Below are 22,033 nucleotides of genomic sequence, written 5' to 3' on the forward strand. Positions count from 1 at the left end.
TGGTCATCAACTCGCCTTTTCATTCGGACATCGCGTTGGTGCCTACACTCCGTCTCACTCTTCCCTGCCGGGTGACACTCCAAGTTCACGTGTTCCAGGGTCAAGAAACTCTCGAGAAGAGACACAACTTGCTGCTTTCATTTTCCCAAACTGCTCGTGAGCCTGTGATACACATCCTTGGCTCGTTTCCCGAAGGCGGGCTCCTGTTTGCTGGCGTGGCTTCCGAGAGGCAGAGCCGCTTGTCTCTGATGGTGGGTGTTTTCGACCGAGTGGGTCCCGCCCGAGGGTATCGATTTGCCCAGTCCTGTGAATGGGATGACCTCTGGGCTCCAGAACGCGTGGGCGCGTCACGTGCGCGCAGACCAAAACGGGACCGGGCCTCCATCACAGCTCTGGGCGGGAGTGGCCCAGAGGGCAGAGCTTCGAGACACTTGCTCTGTGGACAAAGAGAAGCTGCCCGGGGCCAGGGGTAAGCAGTGTAGCTGGCTGGTCAGGGGCCGGAAGGGGAGACGCTAGGACACAGAGGACAAGGAACCTGAGAAGACTCGTGTCCAGGGGCAGGCCTGGCCCCTCTCTCTGCTCAGACCCTGGCCAGGATGGCCCGGGCAGAACGCTGGGGGCTCGAGGGCACCACATCAAGCGACCTCTGCACAGGCAGCTCTTGCTCAAAGAAAACCCAGGAGCTCGGCCTTCCTCCGCGGGGATTCCCCTCCCGAGACGACGAGAGTGACGTTTAAACCACGCGAGTCTACGTGCGCAGGCCTTGCTGAGTCACCTGGGGCCCATCTCTCGAATAAAGGACCAGGGAACCACTGATAATCATATAGTCTCTATTTATTATCACAACAAGTAGTCCACAGCAACGGCTGCATGAAAATGGGGGTCACAGAGCACCATGGATGAAATGATCCCACTGACGTGACCGGAAGCCCACCCCGCGAGCCGACGTCCCACGGACGCGCGCGGGAGGGAGGCGGCCCGGGGCCACCACCGAGTGGATGACAGAGATGCTTCCCGCAGTTGTTACAATGAGCATTTATGGTTTTTACAAAAACACCAAAGCTGTTACTTTTTCACACTTAGAAAACACCGTAAAGTTATTTTTAATAGACGCTTTCAGTCATTTGGCAAACCTTGGTTTTCCTCCCAACAACAGCACAGCCGCCGCCATCAAGAAGGGAAGCCCCCTGAGAGATGCCCGCCCTCCCCATTCCCCCGAAATCCAGGAAGGCGCTGGGCCGGGAGGACTGCTCTCCTAGACCGGGCTGACGTCACTGCCCTTCCCGGTCTACCATTCTAGAAGGCTCTCTCCAAACCGCTCTTTAAAAGTGTTCAGGTCCACGGAACAGCCCGGAGGCCTTCCTCCGCCCTCCACGGGACGGGAGGAGTCCCTGCGGATCCCACACGGTCCCTCCCCGTCCTCGGGGCACCTGCGGGCTCCTCAGATCTGCTGCAAGGCGGCATCCGGCATCACAGTGACAAGAACCTTCCAGAGACCCTCCGCCAGGGGCGCCCAGTGGCGCCCGTCAGGCCTTCAGCAGGGCCACCTTGTGCTCCGGGACAGAGTCTTCGCTGATGTTGTAGGGCTGGGTCCCGGGTTCCTGCTTCAGGTACTTCTCTGCAGAAGACACAGGGTTTCAAACACAAACAAAGCCAAGTGAGGAGGGGTCAGCTCGAAGGTCGGGAGGCACGGCCGGCACTTCAGGGCCCCGAGAGCAGGGAGCCGAAGTCCCAGGCGCTGAGCCGGCTCCACCTCGTTCACCTCCCCACTCTGTGCCCCGAGGGCCCTCTCTGCTCCTGGACGGGTCCCGCCATGCGGCTGGGCGCAGTCTGCAGATCCAGTTCCCAGCCTGAGCGTTAGGCCGCTCCCAGCAGCAACATGGACGAACCTCACAGACGACACGCTGAGCCGAGGAAGGCAGACGCAAAAAGAACCCCTCCAATCCCACTACATGAAGCTCTAGAGCAGGCTACACTGAGGGCGGTGGGAGAAATTGGAACAGTGTCCATCCCCCCGGGGGCAGGTCACTGGAGGGGATGAAAGAGGGACTTTCTGGAACGATGGAGATAGCCCCCCTCCCGATGGGACACCCGCCGCGTCCATCCATCAGGACGCAAAACCACATCTAGGGTCTGTACGCTTTGCAGTGGGCCAACCACGCCTCAATTACAGACGCACAGGAAGTCCTACCAAATAAAACGCCAGAGCAGGAGGGCGCCCTGACAACCTGCCCGCAGCCCTGGCCTCGCGCAAGTGCTCCCCGCTCTCAGACTCAAGCACCGACCCTCCCGTCTTGCGGGATCTCAGTTCTGCTGCCCTGACCGCAGGGGTGGGCAGCCGCGCCCTCTCCAATGACTGGCCCACCCACCTGCTTCTTCCAGGGTGGAGAAGTACAGGACGCCCTTCAGGTCAGCAGACAGCAGGACACGGAGAACGGGAACCTGTGGGACAGACAAATGGTGATTCCAGGTGGCAATGCTCCTGCCGTCACAGCCCACGCCACGGGCTGTCCCAGACGTCTGTACGGGTAAACACTTCCTGGAGAACACAGAGACGAGTGCCCTGCAAACACAGCACAGCACAGGACGGACACGAGCAGCGTCCCGCGGCCAGATGCCACGGAGCTCGCTGTGTGACATCAGGCAGATGGTTCAGCTTCTCTGGGCCTTGGCATCCTCATCTCAACATGGGGACAGTGATGACACAGACCTCCCAAGTGGCTTCAAGAGCAGCTGCCGACACCCACCTGCAGGCCGATGAGGGCCAGGGTGGCGCCCCGCTTGTGGAAGTCCTCCAGGAGCTCCCCGAGTCCCAGCACCACTGTGTAGTCAATGCTGAAGATGTGGGTGCAGTCCAGGGCCACCGAGCGTGGCGGGGATGCTGGGGGACAAGGGAGCAGTCACACTCGGGGAAGCCACCAGAGGAAGCCCCGGCCAAGGGCGTGGGGCCAAGCAAAGCCATCGAGAGCTCCAGCCCAGCAGGCACAGGACGGGAAAGGACAGGGACCCGAGACCCTAGCTGCTGGAGGACAGCAGCAGCGGTTTCCTCACAGGGCAGGGAACGGGCCCTTCTCCCCTAAATACCAGCTGCCGGAGGAGAGGCCTGAGGAACAAACACTGGGGAACCGCAGGACATCCGTCTGACACGCCCGAGAGCCCCTGGACCTGAAGGTGGGCAAGCTCCTCCCCAGCAGCCTGGGCAGGGTCTTGGGGTTCAGGAGGAGCCAGGCTGGGGTACAGAGAGGGCAGCAGGGAGCTGGGGGTGACTGCAGCCCACGAGGGCACGTACTTTCCAGAGCCCGGCTCAGTACCATCTCGCGGAGGGTCTCGATGGCAGGGAAGTGCAGGCCGCTCGACGGCTGGAGGATCAGCACTGGCCCCTCCGACACCTGGGGATAGCGGTGGGGGGACGGCAGTGAGTCCTGGAGGCAAGGTGGATGGGGCGGCTCTGCCTGGCTTGGGGGGACAGGGTGTGCAGAGCTGGCGGGAGCCCCTACCCCGCCCCCCACCCCACACACAGTGGGTTGTGACAGGAGAGCCACGCCACCCACTAGATGGACGGTCACCTGGCAGTGCCTCAGGCCACATCACACCAAGAACTCAAAGCGCAAGGCAGTGGGCCGGGGGGTCCTCCCACAGCACACTTCGCCCACGGGACCCCCAGAGGCCGGCAGGCCCCCCAGCGAGGCCAGGACCACTACCTGAATCTTGGGTCTGGCCACGGAGTGCAGGAGAATCATCACGGACACCAGGGTCCCCGCCAGGATGCCGTACTGGACCTCCCAGAAGCACAGCAGGAACGTCACGCAGAGGGGCAGCAAGTCCAGCCCTGGAAGGGGGGGGTCCAGCTGAGGGGGGGGCCCCCCCCGTGAGCCCCGTTCCCAGCTACCCGAGCCCCCAGCAGAGGGGTGCCTGTGTGCAGCTCTTCACGTGGTGAGGAAGGCATCATGGATCCGAAGCAGCCTCCGAGGGACCCCGTCCAGGGACTTGGGGACGGACGCTGCTGACAGGCCAGGGACTTGTCAGAGGCAGAAAACCCCTCCCCGCCTGGCAGCCCAGCCCCCTGCCCCTGGGTGGTGGCCACAGTGGGCGCTTCTAACCGGCCCGAGGAAGAAAGGACGTGGGGCCAGGGAGGCCCTGTGACTTTTCTGAGCTGCAGGGGGAGGCAGCCCAAAAGTGGGCGGGCTTGGGGGTCAGTGCTGGAGCCCACCCCAGATGCACGCCTCTCAGCAAGGCCCCTCCCGGGGCTTCACGTCTGTGGGTGGCTTCTGCGGTGTCCCCCCCCCAGCGTGTTAACTGAGGTACACCGGTGCACATGTCAGGGCTGTCCTGAGATGGCATGCAATGACACACGTGTGCCCTGGCACGAACAGGCACAGGCAAAATCATGCTTCCTTTCTCTGGGTAACTCTTGCGGGCTGACGAAAAAGGAACCAGAGAAGCCACACAAATCCTTCAGCTACTTTGAGAAACCAAAGAGAAGACTTGTTATGACAGAGAACCGCAGAGTGGGGACCCCTAGGCCGCCGTGTGCGGTGGAGAAAGGGAGGCTGAGCCGTGTGCCCGCCGGTCCCCGCAAAGCCCCGGCTCCCCCGGCTGGGCCGGCGGGGGCAGCGGCCGGCGGGGGGCGCGGCGACCTCGGCGCGACGCCCAGGAGACACATACTCTTGACGCGCCAGAGCGTCCCCAGGATCTTGGTGTCGAAGAGGGGGGCCACGGCCATGATGATGACGGCGGCCAGGGCGGACTTGGGGATGTAGTAGAAGAGCGACGTCAGGTAGTCGAGCGACAGCAGCACCAGGGCGCCTGCGGGGCGGCAGGGCCGTGGCCTTGTGGTCCTGCCGCCCCGACCGCGCCCCCCACCCCCCGCCTCCGCGAGGGCCCTCCCCCCATGGACACAGCTGGGCGCCAGAGCCCACTGCGCCGCCCCCGGGCCCCCTCCTCTCCTTTCCTCCCGCCTCCCTACGTGGACCCGGGAACGTGGTGCGCATGTGCGCGAAGGGGCGCTCACCTGTCATCAGGCCCCCTGCTGGGGTGCACACCCCCGACTGGGCGTTCACAGCCGTCCTGGAAGGCAACAGAGACCCGTCAGTGGCCGGACCGGGAGAGCAGGGGAGGCATCAGTCCACACACTGTGGCCAGGCTCCCGGGATGGGGGCTCCGAGGGACCCGGAGGCCCCACCGCCGGCACCTAACAGAGAGCCTGACGCTAGAGGGCGGGTCTCCCTCCAAGGGGGGCCCCTGGGGCTTCTCAATTAACCCAAGGTAACGGGTCGGAGAGAGGCCCGGATGGAAACCCAGATAGCCAACAGAGGAGCCATGAAACGAGACTCCATGCAGTGAGCTGAATGGCCTCCTCCCACCCCTTTATCCACAGAAGCCCTGACCTCCAGCACCTCAGAAAGGATGGTTTCGGAGAGAGAGCCGCTGGGGGGGTGATTAACTTAATGGGGTGTTGTGTGGGCCCTACTCCTCTGTGCTCGTTAGAAGAGGACACTGGGACACACAGAAGCCAGGGCACACCGAGGAAGGACCACGTGGGGACACGGGAGGTGGCCGTCCGCAAGGCCAGGGGAAAGGCCGCATGGGAGCCAGCCCTGGCGGCGCCTGGGTCCCGGCCATCCGGCCCCAGAACGGTGAGAAAGCGCTCTCTGCTGTTTACGCTGCCTGGTCTGTGGCATGTGTCACAACAGCTCTGGCAAAATAATACCTCCCGGGTCGCGGAGCGCCTGGCTATTACAAATGATGACACAGAGGCTTATTCTTCCTGATGGGCTGATACGGAAAATGCTGTTAAAGGGGGGATCCCACTTCGTGTGCGTGCACGTATGTGTACATAAATCACACGCAGAAGCGCACACACACACGTATAAACAGGGAAAAGCCTAAAAGGAGAAACGCCACGATTCTGACAGCGACGTTTCTCTGGGCTGTAGGATTAGAAGTTGATTTGGCCTCTTTGGAAAAATGCGTTCAGACCGAACTGCCAGGAAAAGCATTTTCCGCCAAAGAACTGGCCCTCGGGCCACGTTTCCCGTTGTCACCAGCAAGACCAGGGGCCACGACTTGATTCCAGTGATGGCACCGGACCCTGCCTCCCCGGCACCTCCAATGCCCCCAACGGTGACCTGGGCCTGCCCACGTGCCTCCGGGAACGACTGCGTCCGTCCGTATGTACGTGGCCATGGAAAGCCTGCTCCTGAGCCCCCTCCAACAGCCAGAGTTGGGCAGAATTCCAGTAATTAGCTGAATACAGAATTTTTCCAGTATCCACTACATGGAAGACATTGTGCTAGAAGCCAGGGGATACAAAACACAACCCTGCCTGAACAGGCCTGCAATCTAGTTACGCCAACGAGAGCATATACACAGCTGCTTTGAAAACGCTTCGAGCTTTTATTTCCTAAATGCTCATACAGCACCTCCCAGGTCACCAGGGCCACGCTACGTGATTTTCAATAAATCCTCTAAACCGCTTTCTGAGACTCGACTCTGTTTTACAGAGGAGGAGGCTGGGGTGTGGGAGGTGGGGCAGAGTCCTGCGCCCCCTCAACGCAGTGTTCCGGGGTGTCCGGAAGGCGCAGGCCTCACACAGGCTCGGCGGGAGTCCTGGCACTGATGCCCCCCCTTCTTGCAGCCACAGGCCGCCCTCCCACCCGCCTCTCGCACGGGTTCCACGGCGACCCCAGCGAGAGCCCGCGCCTCCTCGGGCGGAGCTGCCGTCCTTCCCGGCCCCGCTTTCTTTCAGGAATGAAGTCCAGCACCAAGAGGCTGGGAGCAGGCTGTGCACGGGAGCTTTTTATGTTAAACCAGCACCGCACGTGGGCGTGAAGAACACCAGCCGAGATGGTGAAGGAGCAGAGCCAGCCCCCTCTGCCTCCCCGAGGAGCAGGTGACTGATGGGGACGGAGGGATGGGGAGACGGACAACGGCCTCAGGACAGAGCCGAGAGCCCGCTGGGGGGAAGCTGGTTCTTCGAGCAGGACAAGCAGCCTCTGCCCTGGGCTGGGACCTCCCTGCAGACACAGTGAAGGGGACACGTGCTCACTCACCGTCCAAAGCTGCCTGTGACCGGGTAGGAGGAGAAGAGGGAGCCCAGGATGTTGGTCAGGCCTGCGGAGAAAACGGAGGAAAAGGCTCATCCGGGGGAAGGAGCATAAAATGGAGGGAGACAGAGCTGGGCGGGGGTGGGGGCAGGACAGCGATCAGAAGAGACCCGTGAAGACGAAGCAGAGGAACGACCCGGAGACGCCCTCTCTCTGGGAAGCACAAGACAAGCCACAGTCTTTGCCAAGTGTGCTGAGGTTGGATCTAGCTATAGAGTAACTCTGACCTTGGCCCTGCCTCTGTGAGGTCGGAGTGCCTTGTCCGTGGATAAGTGAGACAGGAACCCCGCCTGCCCGGAGTGGGGTCAGCCGAGTACAGCAAGTGTGCACAGACAGGCCCAAAGCACCCAGGAAGCCCACTGGCATCCCCCATCCTCTGAGTTCTTTTAAACCCACACTCCTTTCGTGAGATGACTGGCCAAGGTGAGCAGCAGCAGGTCATGGCCAGTAAGCTGCCCTCCCCATGTGCCTCTGATTCATCTACAGCAGATGCACCCACGCCTGAAGCCGGGCTGGGAGAAGAGAGGTAACCAACCAAGTTCATCACCACTGGCTCATCAGCATCTGCCTCCTGCAGGGGCCTTCACGAGGGCCACCAGGGGAGTTCCCGCTGTGGCTCCGTGGTAACGAACCCAACTAGGATCCATGAGGATGCGGGTTTGACCCCTGGCCTCCCTCAGCGGGTTAAAGGATCTGGCGTTGTCATGAGCTGTGGTGTAGGTGGCAGATGCAGCTCAGATCCCGTGTTGCCGTGGCTGTGGTACAGGCTGGCAGCTGCAGTTCCAATTCAACCCCTAGCCAGGGAACGTCCGTATGCAAAAAGACCACTGCTGTTTCCTGAGCTCTGCAAAACCCACAACTGGTGACAGGTTCAAGGCCTGCTCTCGAGACAGCTCGGATGACACCTCGAACACACCCTCCAGTCAGTGCTCTCTCAGCCACCTGCCCCTGACTGCAGGGAGGCTCAGGGGAGGGCAAGAGAGCCTCAGCACCACCGGCATCACCCACACCCCAGAGCCGCCCGCCGCTGGAGTCTTACCAATGGCCAGCAGCTCCTGGTTGGCGTCAACACGGTAATTGTTTTGAGAAGCTAAAGAGAAAGGACGGAAAAAACATTGTCACTAGATATATATATATACACATATCATCAGGAAACTGTTGATGAAATGATCAAACAGGTTATCAATTTCTCCCTACAGCATCGCCTATGTTTGGAAACTATAAGGTATGAACACAGCTCAAATACATACACATGTGCAAGTGTGTATGTGTCTCTGTGTACAGTAGGAAGACGTAGATTGAAATGTCAGCAGCAGTTAATTGAGAAAACAAGGGAGATTACAAGTCATTTGTTTCTTCTGTATCCACGTCTACACTTTCAACACCTTGTGCGAAAAACATGCACTGCTTTCATAATAAGGGGAGGGAGGATGTTTTAAACTAAAAAAGCTCTCTGGTCACAAGTCAAGATGACTAGCAAGTTTCAGAGCGATGAGCAGGAAGATCTGGGGATCTATAGAGGGCAGGAATCTAAGAGAGTTGGCAAACCTTCTGTAAAGGGCCAGACTGTCGATATTTGAGGCTGTGAGGGTCAGGTCCTCCGTCACAGCTGCTCAGCTCCTGTTGCAGCGTGAAGCAGTGGCGCAACGTGAAACACATTAAGCAAAAGCCCATGCGCCAAGAAAAGCTTCTTTGTGAGCTGGGGTACGAGTTTCATGTGCTTTTCACCAAATCTTCATCTCTGTTAAATTTTTTTCTCCAAACATTTAAAAATGCAGAAGCCGGAGTTCCCATCGTGGTGCAGTGGTTAACGAATCCGACTAGAAACCATGAGGTTGCAGGTTCGGTCCCTGCCCTTGCTCAGTGGGTTAACGATCCAGTGTTGCCGTGAGCTGTGGTGTGGGTTGCAGATGCGGCTCGGATCCTGCATTGCTGTGGCTCTGGTGTAGGCCGGTGGCTGCAGCTCCAATTGGACCCCTAGCCTGGGAACCTCCATATGCCAAGGGAGCGGCCCAAAGAAATAGCAGAAAGACAAAAAAAAAAAAAAAAAAATGCAGAAGCCATCCTTAGGTTGCAGGCAGCAGGCAGTGGTTTACGAAGCCCTGACTTAAGAGATTGACAAGCTTTACAAACAAGCAGAAGAGATCAGCTGACTTCAAAAGAAAATGGAAAGTTTTCCAAGTAATAGACGAGATGAGAAAAAGCTGTCAGATGCAGATTCCAAGATACACCCCCTCCAAATTATAAAAAAAAAAAAAATGAAGAAAAAAATATGAACTGAACAGGCTGCAAATTGAAAAGCAGTGTGGTCTTGGGCGACTGCTGGCATCTGGAAAGGAAAATGCTTTAGACGGACCCTGGCTGAGCCCCTCTGAAACTGTCTGAGGGTCCAGATGCTGGAACTTCGGAGAAGGAAATGCAATCTTGGCACAACCAGAGCTGGGCAGTGAACACAATTTAGGTGGTCACAATAAGATAAAGCTGCGTGTTTTTGAATTTTAATCTCTGTAGTCATTCAAACAGGTTAGATTAAGAAGGACTTAACCCTGTTACAAAACAGAACGAACATGTCATCCTCAGGGACAACACCGAGCGACGAGTCCAGGGACCTAACACAGAAGCGGGGACCTGTGAAGGGTTTGGTAATCTCAGCTCAGGTGGAGGGAGTCAGGGTACCGAGCGGCAAACCTATAAGCAGATTAACGTCTGCCGGCATCTCCAGGGGTGGGGCAAGAACAGCCAGATGTGCTCAGCCAGCTGGAAAGGGTATCCCGTTACATTTTTAGGAATTTTTCTAATAGGTTATCAAATACAGCCATTACTACCACTTAAATGAAAATTTTCAATTAAATAAACTACATTAAAACAAAGATGAAATGCGTCACTTCCTAATTTATTTTACTATCTTTCATTACGACCGATAACCGATGAAGTTATTTAACTGTATCTGAAGTTATTTAACTGAAGTTATTTAACTGAAGATGGGGGCTATTTCACATCTCAACTAAGATTTGTTTCACCTAAGATTGTTGTTTGCCTCTGGACCCGCCTGTGGCATGCAAAAGTTCCTGGGCCAGGGATCGAACCGGTGCCAGAGCTGTAACCTGAGCCACAGCAGTGACATCACTGGACCTTTAACCCACTGTGCCGCCAGGAAACTCCCTCCACGTTCGGTTTGAAGTCAGCTAGCAGGGGGAGTGTGTACACCATGCACAGAAAGTTCAACTGGCAAAGGCTTTTACATGTCCACAGAGAGGGAACTGACAAATATTTCCAGCTGCCGGAAAAGATTTTTCATTGAAAATCCATTTTTACCACGGCTTAAAAAACAAAAAACAAACAAACAAAAAAACCATAAACACGTATTACTTAGATACAAATTCAAAGTTTCAAACATCAGAGCAGATGAAAACAAGCTGAGCAGGTGAGCGAGGCACGTGGGCTGCAGGCTGACGCCAGGGAGGGAGTGGGTGGCAGGCATCTTACCAAAGGATTTGGCCACTGCAATGCTCTCCAGGAGACCCATCAGAGGCACCACGGCCAGCCCGGCTCCCATGCCCTGGGAGAGGAGAGAGGGATGGTGAGCCACCCTCTGGGGAAGGAGGACAGAGACCTCTGGCCAGGCAGTGGCTCGCCCATGTCACAGAAGCGAAGGTACTTCCGCTGCGGGGCTGTGAGTTCACACTGCGAGGAGCACAGCACAGAGCAGAACACAGCACACTCCTGCTCTGCCAGTATCCACAACGGCCAGGCTCCCTGGGTGCGTCCCCGGAGGCTGTGCCTCACATGGTGTCCGCAGGTTGTGCCCCAGCGGGACCTCACTCCTCCCTGTCCGTGCGCCAGAGACGCCCCCCCTGGGGATGCCTCAGTCCTCGCTGAGCTCAGCTGCCTGGCGCTAAGCCGACGCAGCAGGGAGAGAGAGCCGGGCCCCGGGGCCGCCGCAGGCTCCCGCCTCTACCCACCTGCACCATCTGGGTGAAGGAGATGGTCCCGTTGGTGGTGGCCACTGAGAAGGGGGGGATGCTGGGGTCGGGGAGGCCCTCGGGAGTCTTCCCAGTCAGAACAAAAGGCTGGTATCCTGTTACCTCGAAGGAGTAGGCGACCAGGGCAGCGAAGGAGACCACCAGGGCATTTCGAGCTAGGACAGACAGGGAGAGACCACCGGTAAACCCTGCATGCTCTGGGTAACGGGGCCAGTACACCTCAGGAGGTGGAAGACCCCAACCCGGGCTGGGAAACAGCACGGGTACAAGTGACTGTGGGACAGCCATAAACGCGTGACATCGTGGAAAAGGCACGAGGAGACACCGGGCAGTGGTGACACACAGGGCTGGCATGCACGTCACCTACAGGTCACCAGAGTGTGCACAGCCAGAGGCATAGCTTGAAAGACTTTGAGACCATATGTCCTAGGCAAATGCCACCTCGGGATGGAGTAAGAGGGCAAGCTTACCCTGCCGCTGCCTGAAACAACTAGAAACTGGACAAAACATACGGACTAAAGAAATACATATATATATATCTATATAAAATCTCCAAACATCTCCCAAACTGAACTTCTAAAATTGAAAACCATAATGTCCGAGGCAAAAAATACACTGCGATTAAAAACAGATTCGCTACTTCAGGGGAAAAGACTAGTGAACTTGAAAAAGTAGCAATGGAAGCTACTCAAAATGAAACAGAGAGGAAAAGAAAGACTGAAAAATTGTACAAAGTATCAGTAGCTATGGAACAATTTCAAGTAGCCTAATATACATGTGTCAGAATCCACAGAGAGTGGCATGGGGGGGACAGCACAACGAGGTGAAGAAATAATAGTGGCGTATTTCTTCAAAAAAATTTTTTTTCCCAGGCCAGGGGTCAAATCGGAGCTACGGCTTCCAGCCTATGCCACAGCCATAGCAACTCAGGATCTGAGCTGCATGTGACCTACACCACAGCTCACAGCAACACTGGATCTTCAACCCCCTGGGCAAGGCCAGGGATCAAACCGGAGTCCTTATGGATGCTAGTTGGGTGCATTACCACTGAGCCACAATGGGAGCGCCTATTTTTCCAAATTTGATAAAAACCGCAGACCCACATATCCAAGAATGTCAATGAATCGCAAGCCTAAGACTACGGGAAAAAAATATATACCAAGGCACATCATAACCAAATTGCCTAAAACCAATAATAAAGAGAAGATCTTATAAGCAGCCAGAGAAAAAGGTCGTATCTAGAGGAACGAAGGTAACAGTGACAGCAGACTTCTTGCAGGAGACTAAGCAGGCCAGGACACCGGGGAATGGCATTTTGAAAGTGTGGAGGGAGGGAAAAAACCTGCATAGAATTCTACAGTCAGCAAAGCTACCTACCAAAATAAAAGTAAAACACTGACTTTCTGGACAGACAGAAGCCGAGAGAATTCACCACTCTTCCTGCACTCCAGGAAACAACATAGAAGATTCTGGGAGGGAATCTGGGTCTACACAGAGGAATGACGAGCACTAGAAACAGTGACAGGGCGGGGGGAGGGGGGCGCTTTGCTCTCATTTACACATCTTTAAAAGTGACGGCATATTTAAAGCGGCAATATAGATGCAAATTATTGCCTTTGGAATGGCTAAGCAATGACAGACTGCCGTAGAGCACTGGGAACTATACCTTGTCACTTATTAGGGAGCAAGATAATGTGAAAAAAAAGAATGTGTATATGTATGTGTGACTGGGTCACCTTGCTGTACAGTAGAAAATTGACAGAACATTGTAAACCAGCTATAATAGAAGAAAAATCATTATTAAAAATAAATACATAAAGTGGCAATAACAGTATGACTGGGGGGGTCAATAACAGACATTAAAGAAAAACACGGCAACCCCAGCATCAAGGCCAGAAGCGGAGAAATGTACTTACGTATCCTGTCATAGGTCCTTACCAGCAACACCTGTCCACTGGAAACCCTCAGATATGGTTGAGTACGAGAAACCCTAAAGCAACCACGGAACGCAAACAAGCAAGCACATGCACAAAACACACACGCGGCAATTACAGCCCACAGGCCAAGAAAAGGAATAAAAAAGAATCATATGAAATAATCGAAAAGATGGAGAAAGAGAAAGGGCAACAAAGAAGAAATGAGACACTGGAAGCACACTGCCCCTCAGTTAAAGACAGACTGTTGGAGAGCATCACAAAACAAGATCCGTCCCACAAAAGACACACTTTAAATACAGAGATGTAAATACGCTAAACAGATTCAAAGCAAAAGGATGGGGGAAAATGTGCTAATACGAATCAAAAGAAAGCCAGCACAGCTCTACACCAAAGTAGACTTCAGAGTAGAGCGCACTGTCAGGAGAAAGAGGGTCAGTCCAAAAACTAATCTTCCGTGTGTATGTACCTAGAAAGTTTGTTCTCTGACGAGAGTGGAATTACCTTCGAGATCATAACAAGATACTGGTTGGAAAATCCCCAAAACTTAGACACTAATTCCTAAAGAGCTCCTGGTTCAAAGAGGAAATGAAATAATCCACTTCTGAGTAAGTCAAAGGAAAAGTCAAAATGGAAATGAGGAAGTATTTAGAACTAAAGGAAAATGAAAACCTAACCTATCAAAATTGTGGGATGCAGCTAAAGCAGTGTTGAGAGGGAAATTTATGATCCTAAACACTGCAGCAGAGGGAAAGGAGGGCTCCAAGATTGCAGCTTCCGCCTCGAGGACTTGCAAAAGGTAAAGTTAAACCCACAATCAACCAAAGCCAGGAAATAATAAAGATCTGAACAGAATCAATGAACTAGAAAATAAAAGCAATAGAGAGATGAACGCAATCAAAAGTTGGTTCTGGGAGATCAATAAAACCAATACACTTCCAGATCAATTGATCAGGAAAAAAGGCAGGTGACCTGGGAGCAAGCGAAATGGGGACACTAATATCCCTTCCTCAAGACAACTAGGAGAATCAAAGGCAGTGACTTCTGTGAAGTGCTTTGTAAGCATCCAGCGCCGAACGTCAGATTGCACCTCATTCAATTTCTGCATGTCTCTACCTTTTCATCTGCAAAAGGGTAAAAATGACAGCTGTTCTATCTCCCTCACCAGGAGATTTTACGGCTAAACAAATTTTCTACAAATCGCTGAACAAACACAAGGTACTGCCATAGTTTCAACGTGCTCTTGTCCAGCTAAGATATACGCTGAAACCGTGACTTTTGAAAAAAACACTTGGAAGCTGAGTAACTAGTTTCCTAAGATGATATTACATATTCTGGAGAGAAAAGAGACAGAGACAACAGCCCCTGAGAGGCCTATGGGATTTTGAAGCAGCATTTCTCAGACCCCAGCACACCTGTGAGTCACCTGGTGAGCATGTTAACGTGCAGATTCTGTGTCAAAGGTCTAGCTGGGCCTGAGAACCTGCATTTCCAATAAGCTCCCGGGGATGCCCAGGCTGAGGTCCAAGGCCACATGTTGAGGGTTAAGGTTTTAGACAGCCGAGCTCATTTTCACTGTTTAACTCGAGCTCAGACATTCTGGCAAGTGAATCATGCAGGTACCAGGTAGTGGCAAAGCTGGGACCTGAAGCCAGGTGTTTCCACCATAAACCCCAGGCGCTTCCACTCTCCCAAGGGCTCAGCGTTTACCCACTGCCTCCAGGCTGCAGAAGGGGGTCTGGTGGGTGACTCTAGGGACTGGGGACCAGCTGGAAAAGCCAGAGGTGACTCAAAGGCTAAAATCTAGCCCCTCCTGTCCCACAGCTGGCTGGATTTCATGGTCGCTGAGAGCAGGGCCCAGCAGGGCGATTGCCACGCCCCTCAGCTCTGGGAATGGGAAGGCCCAGGAGACAGCAAAGCTTCCACGCTTGGCTGTACCTGCTGTCCTCTCTCCATGTCGTCTATCGGCCCCTCACTGGAGCAATTTCCAGCCCCTCCTCCCGCCCTGAGATGGCCCTTCAACCAGCCAATGGTCTCAGTGACCCTCCTCAGCGCCCAGCCTTCTACGTCAGCTTTTCCTCACAGACCCTCTCATTAACTCTGACTCAACCTGTTGATTCCAGGCCTGAAGCAAAATGCTTCTCTCATGACTGCACGACTGCAGCAGGAATCAGCTCATCTCACCGCAGTGTGTCTCCTCCTCCAGGGACCTGCCAGGGCTTCTGGACTTTGGCACGACGGACCTCTTGGGCCAGACCATTCTTTGCTGGGGGCGGGCTGTGCACTGCAGGCTGTTTACCAGGATCCCTGGCTGACACCCGTCAGAAACCAGAAACAGCCTTGCTCAGCAGTGTCAATCAAAGATATCTCTGGAGTTCCCCTCGTGGCACAGTGGAAATGAATCCGACTAGGAACCATGAGGTTTGGGGTTCAATCCCTGGCCTCTCTCAGGGGGCTAAGGCTCCGGCATTGCCGTGAGCTGTGGTGTAGGTCGCAGACGCGGCTCGGATCCCGCATTGCTGTGGCTCTGGCGTAGGCCAGTGGCTACAGCTCCGATTAGACTCTTAGCCTGGGAACCTCCACATGCCATGGGTGCAGCCCTAGAAAAGGCAAAACAAAACAAACAAAATCTCTGGACGTTGCCACACGTCTCCTGGGGCACAAAATCATCTGAGAACTGCTGCTGCTAAACAGGGTTCGCAGTGCTGGCTGCACGTCAGCACCACCTAACGAGAAACGCGAGGATCTCGAGGGGTGGGACTCAGGCTCCCAGGGTGACAACACGACCCCGGGTTGCGCAGGAGAGCTGTGGAAGTGGTCCCTCAGCCAGGAGGCCCCCTCACCTGTGGTGGCAGTCCAAACCAGCCCGTGGCTGAGCCGCACGCCAGGGGGCATCTCGGGATGGACGGGAGGCACGTGGTCCCGCATCAGCTTCAGCACCAGCAGCAGCACCATGCAGACCAGCCCCAGCACCGCATCACCCACCCTGCAGAGAGACACGGGGTCGCGGCCCAAACGCGACAACAGCACAGGCCTTCTGGCCTTCAACTGCTGCTTCTGCTGGAAAGCTTCCTCTCTTGACTGCTCTCCTTGCTTCTTCCTAAGAAACCTGTGTCCCTGTTCCATTTCAAAGCTTTATTCAAAACTCAGTAAGTATAAAGGCCCTGGGAGTTGAGGCCTAGATCACAATGGCATTGGGGTACCAGCTCTCAGTATCAGTCTCGCAGCTCTCTGGGCTGCAGGTGCCTCGTGAGCTCCAGAAGACTCGATTCTGACCGCCCATGATGCTCTCTATCGCCAACAGCCCTCATGAGGACGGCCCCCACCAGGTGCACCGCGCAGGCCAGGGACCCTCAGCAGCAGATGAGAAGGGGAAGGGGGGGACAGTCATATAGTCTCTCCCACTCCCCCCAAGTCACATTTTCCGCTCAGCGCTCCCTCCAGAGAAAGGTCCTGGTCTCTGGATGGGCTCATCTAGGAGGACCTCCCATTTGTCCCTTTAAGCTGCCTGTCCTCTGGGAGGGGCCCCTCCATCTGAGGGAAGTGCCTGCTGCAAGAACACTCGCCACCTGCTGCCAATCCCCTGGGCACCTGCAGGTCTGCTGGCCTCTGCCTTCCCCTGTGCTATGTTCTCGTCCTTGCTAAGCAATGTACCATTTAAGTGAGAGACTGCCTGCCTTTCCACTATGTGGTCTCTTCCCACTACAACCACCTGAAAAAGCCCTGCAGGGGAGCACGGTGATTGGTGTTGCTCTGATGGAAGCAAAGTCTCAAGCTTCGCTGACCACTGGGGGCTCTCATTAACCCGACTGATTTAGCAGGTCTGGGCAGCCTGAGAGTGTGTTTCTAACCAGCTCCCAGGTGAGGCCAATGGAGCTCTCAGGGAACTCCTTTCTTTCTTTCTTTTTTTTTTTTTTTTTTGTCTTTTGTTGTTGTTGTTGCTATTTCTTGGGCCGCTCCCGCGGCATATGGAGGTTCCCAGGCTAGGGGTCGAATCGGAGCTGTAGCCACCGGCCTACGCCAGAGCCACAGCAACGAGGGATCCGAGCCGCGTCTGCAACCTACACCACAGCTCACGGCAACGCCGGATCGTTAACCCACTGAGCAAGGGCAGGGACCGAACCCGCAACCTCATGGTTCCTAGTCGGATTCGTTAACCACTGCGCCACGACGGGAACTCCATCAGGGAACTCCTTTCTGAGCAGCAAGGCCCCAGAAGACCCAAATAAATGCCACCTGGGAGTGGAAGTGGGGAGGAGGCTGGGAGAGGGTTCTGGAAGGAAATGCTTCCTATGTGAGAGCAGAAACGTAGCCCCTCGGTACCTGGTCTCTCCGATGTTGTGGAAGGTTTGATACACCTGCAGGAAAAACTGCCTGGGGATGTGCTGCAGTCCCAGCAAATTCTGTTCAAACAGAGATTCTGATTAGACAACCTTCCTTTGCGACAGCTCCAATACCTCATAGCCCTGGAATCCCCTGCCACCCAAGGGCCTTCCCAGAGGGCATACCTCCTGGCTCTCCCAGGCCTATCTGTCAGTTCCCAAAACCCTCAAGAGCAGATCAAAGATATTCCGGAGAAGGGGAGTGGGTATGGCGGAGGTGGTGCCCGCGGGCGCCGAAGGCATTTTACAACCTTTGGGATGGACGGCACGTCTTTACAAATAATTTTCCCATCCGAGGATAATCCTCATGGGCGACCTCAAAGCAAGGAGACCGATGCGACGGCGCCTAGGTCAGGAATCTAAGGCGGTCGGGGGTCCTGGCCCCGGGCCCACCCACCCCGCTGGCCCGGCTGCATCTGGGTTGCGGCCCCATCCATCACCCAGCCGCCCCGCCCTCCACAGCGCACACCCCACCGCCATTGGCCCGCGGTTGCGTCCGTCAGTCGGAGGCCAGCCCGCCGGGCACCGCCCCCGGCCGGAAGGAAAAATCTCGCCCGCGGCTGGCAGAACCGCGGGGGCGGGGCTCCAACGGCCAAAGAGAAGGGCGCTGAGGGGGCCCCCCCCACCCCCAACCCCGCAGGCCAAGTCCTGGGTCCTCGGCAGGGAGAAGGGGTACCACCTTGTGCTTTGGTTCTTTACCTGCTTCGGATTACAAAGGGCAGCCGAGGCCCAGACTCAGGAAGATCAGGTTCCAAGGACCCCCCTCCCCCAACCCAAGGTGCGCAACCCAACCCAACCCCCGTCCCCCAAGCCCGAAAGGAGACCGCGGAGGGAGGACAGGCACTTCCATCCTGGGCAGGGGGGCTCCTGCGTGGTCAGGTCAAGAGCACCCCCCACCTCCCCTCAGCCTAAAGGCTCTCAGATGGCGGTCGTGACCCAGCCAAGGTTTCGAAGACCAGGGACGAGAGCTGCCAAGTACAAATGCGTAAAGCAGCTACCCTCTCTCTGCCTTATGAAAAAAGAACATTCTTGACACTAAAAATGAAGGATGATGTTTCCAGAATAAAGGACAGAGCATCCCACGGAACAGCATTTGCCGAGCTTACACTGACATATGTGTGTACATCATCTATAATTTGAATTTACCCACATTGTTCTAGGCTGTTTCCTCCTCTCTGAATGGAAATAAGGCTAAGCCTACCTCCCAGGGGACTTGTGGGAACTGAACACAGGGAGAGCTTAATCCAGCACCCAGCCGGCAGCAGCAGTGACCTGTCGGCCACTTTACGCTTACACAGGTGCCCTCCTGGGCTTCTCGTTGTCACTTCCTCACTCGGCCTCCATCTGGGAAGACTGTCACGGGCCAGCCTGGAACTGAGCCTGACCAAAGGAACCACACCTCGGGGAGGTAGGGGTGTGTGTGTGGGTGTGTGTGTGGGGGTGTGTGTGTGTGTTTGTGTGTGTGTGACCCTAAGTCTAAGTCTGTTCAATTCAGCTTCAGCTTGGTTCCACTCTGCACGCACCCACATGGGAGGCAAAACAGTGCCTGCCCTCCGGGCACCCACAGCCCAGCAGGAGAATAAACGAGGTCCTCTACTGGCTGACAACCGTTGATTCCAGTACTTCTCACAGGTGTTTAAACAAAAACACAGACTTAGGGAAAAAAGGCAGAAAGATGAAATCGCCTAGCTAAACGAGCACTGAGGACAATGTGCTTGTTGGAATTTCGGTGGCATGTGTGGGACCTGCGAAGGCCCGAAGGCTGAGTGTGCAGCAGGGGCAGCAGAAGAGTCTGGGAGGTGAACCAAGCACGAGGGCATCAAAGCTCTGGCAAGAGCAGGGGCTGTCATCACTGGTCCCCCAAATTACCCACTGTAGGACTTGGCCATCACTCAACATCTCCCCAGAAGTGTCATTTTATTAATGGACACCCCAGGGAGCACCACAGGCTCTGGATCCCAAAACAGCAAGTGCTTGATTGGCTCGCACATATCAGGACCCGGCCTTGGTCCTGTCAGCCGCAGGTGCCCTGGGACCGAGTCGTGTGCCTACCTTGATCTGCCCAAAACCGATAGTGATGGCGGCAGCCGAGGTGAAACCTTTAATGACGGGACAGGAGATGAAGTCCAGCAGGAACCCTGGACAGCCAAGAGGAAAGAGCAAACTGGTCCCAGCCCCAATGAGTCAATATGGGCTGAGAGAGGGGGTGTGGGTGGGACTGGGGCTGAGGACTAGTGGAAGGCATGCCCTGTTTGGGCTGGCCTGGAGAACAGGAAAGAGAGCATAGAGACTGGGGCCATGGGCACTTCTCCACGCGTCCTGGCCTCTGAGCACAGGAGGGGAAGGCTGAGTGCCACCCCTCCTGACATACACACACAGGGAGAGCCCTTGGAATGCAAAAGAGGAAATGCTGAAGGCAGGGCATTGCCAGGAGGAAGTGGCTCAGCACCCCAAGGAGAGCAGAACCACAGCCCTGCCCCCGTGGCAGGAGAGCCTGAGAGTCTTACCCAAGCGCAGGAATCCCATGCCTAACTGGATGCACCCGGACAGAAAGGCCAGCAGCACGGCATAGGCGGGCTCTCGGAAGGTGTAGAAGGAAACCAGGAGGGACATGATGGCGGTGGGGCCCAGAGTCACGTCTCGAGAGGTGCCCAGAAAGAAATACACGAAGCACCCCATGAAGGCAGAGTAGAGGCCATACTGTTGGGCAGAGAGAATGATGAGTACCCAGGAGGCACGTGGCACACCCACGGGACCCCTGGAGGAGACGGCGGGGCACAGGGATCTGTGCTGTCCACTGTGAATGTGGACACAGCCGCACACACAGGCAGGGTGAACTGCTCACCTTCTGTTACCCAAGGCGTGGACCGGCAGTGATCAGAGCCCTCTTTCTACCCACACCCAACTGGGGCCTCGTGTGCAGGTGTCTGAGTGCGTGCGTCTGAGAAAGCATTCTTAAAGCCAGGGTGAGTCATCCCGAGGCCCCAGCAGGCAATCCAGAACCGGCTTGGTGCATGCATGTGACCAGTGTGACAAGAGGGCTCATGGCGGCACATATCTGCCCAAACGCAGTCACATGCTCTTCTCGGTTGTAAACCAAGGCTTCTTGGGCCCCATGAGCTTGGAGCCCTGGGTGTCCCCTTGTCTGGAGGGAATACAATGACTTCTAGCCTGTTCACGGGTGAGGGCTGGGGCTGGAGCACGTCAGGCTGAGGGGAGGGGCCGTGGTGGGCAGCAGGGGCAGACATCTCACCTGGGGAGGGAGTCCAGCCACCTCAGCATAGGCCAGCGCCTGGGGAATGACTGTGAGCCCAACTGAGATCCCGGCGATGAAGTCCATCTTCAGTGCGTACCAAGTGTAGTTGGGCAGCCAGGCCAGGAAAGGCAGCCTCTTCTGCATGGTCTCAGTGGACCAGCAGCAGGACATCGGGGCAAAGCCCTTGGGGTGCTTCAGAGGGGAGGACATGTCTAGGGTGGGCAGTGGGAGACACAGACCAGCAGTCAGAGTCTGGGCTTCAGAAAACCCAGCAGCAGGAGTAGGAGCCCGGAACTGGGGAGCTGCACAATCGTCTCACCGCCCCCCCCACTCGAGGGCTGCAGCCAGATGGGTTAAATCTCCCCCTACCTGGCTGATCTGAGACCAGAAACCAACAGCCTGCGCAGAGGAGGTCTCTGCCGCTTCCCTCACTGCTCTCCTTGAAGCCCACCTGCCCAGACCCTACGTGCTTCTCTCCCTTCATCGTCTCTGGCCGTTGGAATAATGATTGGCCGAAATAATAAGTGATTGCTTAATGAGAAATCTCACACTAATTAGTCTCAAGGTTTCTCCTCCCGGGATAATTTGTTTCTTTTTATCCCTCCCCCCCCCCCCCGCCAGGAAATGTACTGGGTAGAAGTGCAGAGAAAAGCAGGGTCCACGGGGACACCCACGTCTCGCTGGCCAGGAGTGGGTGGGGGGACTGAGGCCCTGAGGGCTCGGAGGATTTCCAAGTGCGCACCACAGCAGGCTCCGCCCACTACGGCAGACTGCGGCGCTGGAGTGGGGGGGCTCCCATCCTGAGGCTGCGCATCACCCCAACCCCCACCTGTGGCGTTCGCATCTTTACAGAAGCCCTAGGTGTTCTAGTTGGTTCTAAAAGAACGTCAGAGACTCCCTCAGAAATTCCGAGTGCGCATTCTCTTGGTCTGGGCGCCCCCGGCCCGCAGAGCCCGTCACAAACCACCCCCTTCCCCTGGCCCCCGGGGGGCTTCTCTGGACACAACCTGACCCTCACCCCTGAAACCGCCTGCCCGTGATACTGGGGTCCAAGGGCTGGGACCGCACGCTGGCCGACGGTCCGTTGCCCGCCGGCCCCAGTAAGGTGGTGGGTGGCAGGGACTTGGCTGGGGACCTGGTGGGTGGGGAGCGGGGTCCCGGCCGGAGGCACTCGCACCCTGGGACCCCGCGCCGCGCCACCGTCGGCAGCCCACCGGCGACCCCGGCCCGTCCCCGGCCAGCTCACCCACTCCGCGTTGGGCCTTGCCGCCGTTCGCGGCGCACTCACCGGACCGACGCCACAGCTCAGGGTCCCCCGTCGCTGCCGCAGCGGGTCTGCAGAAACCCGAGCGGGCTGGGGGAGTGGGGGCGG

At 56.2% G+C, this 22,033-nt stretch overlaps 1 protein-coding gene across 1 annotated transcript; it reads right to left on the minus strand.

The window, feature by feature from the left end:
- Positions 1–816: 816 nt before the first annotated feature.
- On the minus strand, positions 817–22,015 carry SLC26A11 (solute carrier family 26 member 11). The gene is given in 17 exon segments (NM_001135966.1): positions 817–1,618; positions 2,370–2,442; positions 2,748–2,881; positions 3,290–3,389; positions 3,702–3,829; positions 4,666–4,806; positions 5,012–5,067; positions 7,053–7,113; positions 8,146–8,196; positions 10,593–10,665; positions 11,069–11,244; positions 15,867–16,009; positions 17,347–17,426; positions 19,458–19,543; positions 19,913–20,105; positions 20,659–20,873; positions 21,950–22,015. Coding segments are annotated over 16 exon segments (1,800 nt in total). The 5' UTR covers positions 20,872–20,873; positions 21,950–22,015; the 3' UTR covers positions 817–1,526.
- Positions 22,016–22,033: the final 18 nt, after the last annotated feature.

Source organism: Sus scrofa, chromosome 12 (genome assembly GCF_054392235.1).
Source record: "Sus scrofa isolate SSC_HxYL_T2T_F1_AM1 chromosome 12, Sscrofa_HxYL_maternal_Yorkshire_Landrace_v2.0, whole genome shotgun sequence".
Classification (NCBI taxonomy): Eukaryota; Metazoa; Chordata; class Mammalia; order Artiodactyla; family Suidae; genus Sus; species Sus scrofa.